The sequence below is a fragment of the Diuraphis noxia genome, unplaced genomic scaffold, assembly GCF_037042655.1.
Source record: "Diuraphis noxia isolate RWA-SAM2 unplaced genomic scaffold, SU_Dnox_SAM2 contig0002, whole genome shotgun sequence".
In the NCBI taxonomy this organism is placed as follows: Eukaryota; Metazoa; Arthropoda; class Insecta; order Hemiptera; family Aphididae; genus Diuraphis; species Diuraphis noxia.
This window is the reverse complement of record NW_028301712.1, coordinates 60,791,649-60,794,405: the sequence shown is the minus strand read 5'-3', so window position 1 is coordinate 60,794,405 and position 2,757 is coordinate 60,791,649. Positions and strand designations below refer to the sequence as shown.

Sequence of the window (2,757 nt, the reverse complement as noted above, 5' to 3'; positions counted from 1 at the left end):
ATTTATCGTCAGCATAGTTCATTCATTTTGATGGTTTTTATGATTATCGTCGGCTAATAGAAAACATGTAGATACTATACTATTATAAGCAAGTTTTTTTTAAACGATAAGTTTAACGTGCTTGTATTATAGTTTTATATAAACTAGGATTACCTATAACTGATAAGTAAAAATATGATATTACATTTCACATTTCACATATTACTGATTTATTATTTGTCATTGCAGTAATTATTACACATTGGATCTGAATAATTTGAAAAACACATTATACTAACTATTTTTTTTACTATTATTGTATAAGAACGCTGATGGCTGATCTCATGATATGAAATAATAACACTAAAATCATTGACCCTTTGCCTAAAGTATTTAGGATATTATATGATTCTATTATGACTTCAATATCGCTATCACCCGTCATATTAAAAAAAAAAAATCATATTTTTAGTTACGTATAGGTTGGTTCTAATAGTAATGACATTTTGATAAATTAATGATAGTAATATATTATTATAAAGTAGATCTTAAGTTGAATAAAAAAAATAAGACATCTTGTACAAAAATAAAAATAAATGTTTTTATTAAAAATACAATAAAATATTATATAATAGTGTATAAACGTAATAAAAATTTAAAATATAATATATTATCGTACTATATGTTTTTGTTCACATATAAAGATAATGTATTTATTGTAAAAATATAGTACATAATTAACAAAAAAAATTCAAACACAAATATTATTATATTTTCCATATTAAAACATATTTTGCAATTGGCATCCAAGTATATTAAATACCTGGTTTGGTATGATAATATTGTGACGGCACAACTTTCGAGATCTTTTCACTTTTAAAGAAGAACATATTCTAAAAATTATTCTCATATTATGCTCCGATCACAAAATAATGTAAACTAAACATAAATACAAATCTTTACATAATAACATTGTATAAGTGTAATATAGGAAGTTACCATACTTATACACATAACAGACGCAAACCGGTAACTTTGGGCTCGAGTGTGACTAGAATGAGACGTAAGTATAATTAATATCCACTGCTTCCGTGATGATAGTCGTGTTCTTCATGGTGTTCCTGGTGTTCGTAGTGGTGTTCGGGCTGGTAAGTCTTGACTGGGTATGGTACTTTTACTTCGTATTTCACCGGAACTTTAACTGGATATGGGATTTCCTTGACCACTGGATACGGAACTGGTTTCTCGACCGGATACGGGATACTCTTCACCACTGGTACGGGGTACGGGCGTTCGACGGGAACCTTAACCGGATAGTGGACCGGCTTCTCGACCGGGTACGGTACGATCTTCTCAACGGGCACGTGCACTGGGTATGGGCGGGCGACCGGTACTTTGAATGGAACGTGCACAGCTTTCTCGACCGGGTACGGCACTTGCTTTTCGACGTACACGGGGTATGGTTTGTCAACGTGCACTGGGTATGGGCGATCTACCGGCACCTTGTAGGGTACGTGAACTTCTTTGACCACTGGGTAAGGATGTGGCACTGGAACTTTGACGGGGTACGGCTTTTCCACGTGCACGGCGTACGGCTTGGGCACTTCCACGGTGTACGGTTTGTCGACGGGAACGGCCACTTTGACTGGGTAAGGGTATGGTTTGGCTACTTCCACGGGATACGGTTGTGGCACATTTTTGGTTATGGTCTTGACTGGTACGTGGTAGTACGACGATTGTTGGTGGCCACCGTATGATCCACTGTAACCTTCACCGATATTTCCAAAATTGTAGTCACCGTTTCCGGCACCGAAATCACCTTGTCCGAAGCCACCGCTCACATATTCAGAGCCACCATGTCCATAGTTGTCACTTGCGTATTCAGAGCCGCCATGACCGTAGCTGTCTCCCGAGATTTCAGATTCGCCTCCGTATCCGTTGCTGAATTCAGATACGCTTCTTTTGGATTGGCTTTCGTCCGATTTTACTTTGTTGGCCGACTCTTCAGTGGCCAAAGTGTAGGCGCAGAGCGCGAACGCGCAAGCCAAAAAAAATATTACTTTCATCGTGTGTGTTGGTCGCAATGGTCGTCGAACCTGTGGTTAACTGAACTGAACGTGAATGGTACTGAATTGTCTGCGTCAGGCACTTTTGTAGTGAACAGTCGATGCTCCTTCCGGGAGTACCCAAACCGGGTGTTCACTCCCACCTGTCAAATGTTCACAGAGTTACGTATTTTAACTACTAAAATATCATCTACATAACATACATTTCTACGTTGAGGCAAATAGTTGTTTTATGCATTCAATGTAGAACCCACTTACCGTCTAGGCAATTCCGTGTTATGCTCGTTATAATATTCGTGTTTTGTTATTATTCAACTTGTTGACTTAAACTCGTTTGAATTATGCATGCCTACATATAAATTCCACATTTTATTTTTCCACGGTAATAATTATTTAAAACTTAAATAAAATCATTTGTACTATCTATAATAATCGTGAAAATTCGATGATAAAATTTAAACTATTATTTTTAAATCATTTTCGTATAGCAAAATCTTTGATCATCGTTAAAATAATATGTGAATATATTTTGTTTGAATCAAATTATCAATTACACGTAAGACCATATAACATAATAAGTATATAGGGTGTAACAGAAAGAACTGACAAAAAAAAAAAAAATTAATGATAAGTAAATAATTACACAAATATACTCATGTCAGCAAATTCTCAAAAATTATATTTTTTAAAAAGTTATTACGTTCTAAATTAA

The 2,757-nt window shown here is 35.3% G+C and overlaps 1 protein-coding gene across 1 annotated transcript; it reads right to left on the bottom strand.

The window, feature by feature from the left end:
- Window positions 1-555: 555 nt before the first annotated feature.
- Window positions 556-2,118, bottom strand: LOC107163928 (uncharacterized). The gene has a single exon (XM_015511568.2). It carries the CDS (start codon window positions 2,043-2,045, stop codon window positions 1,053-1,055), a length of 993 nt encoding a protein of 330 aa, XP_015367054.2. The 5' UTR covers window positions 2,046-2,118; the 3' UTR covers window positions 556-1,052.
- Window positions 2,119-2,757: the final 639 nt, after the last annotated feature.

Bases quoted from the DNA above. Each gene is read 5' to 3' on its own strand.
- LOC107163928 (XM_015511568.2), bottom strand. From the start codon at position 2,045: ATGAAAGTAATATTTTTTTTGGCTTGCGCGTTCGCGCTCTGCGCCTAC.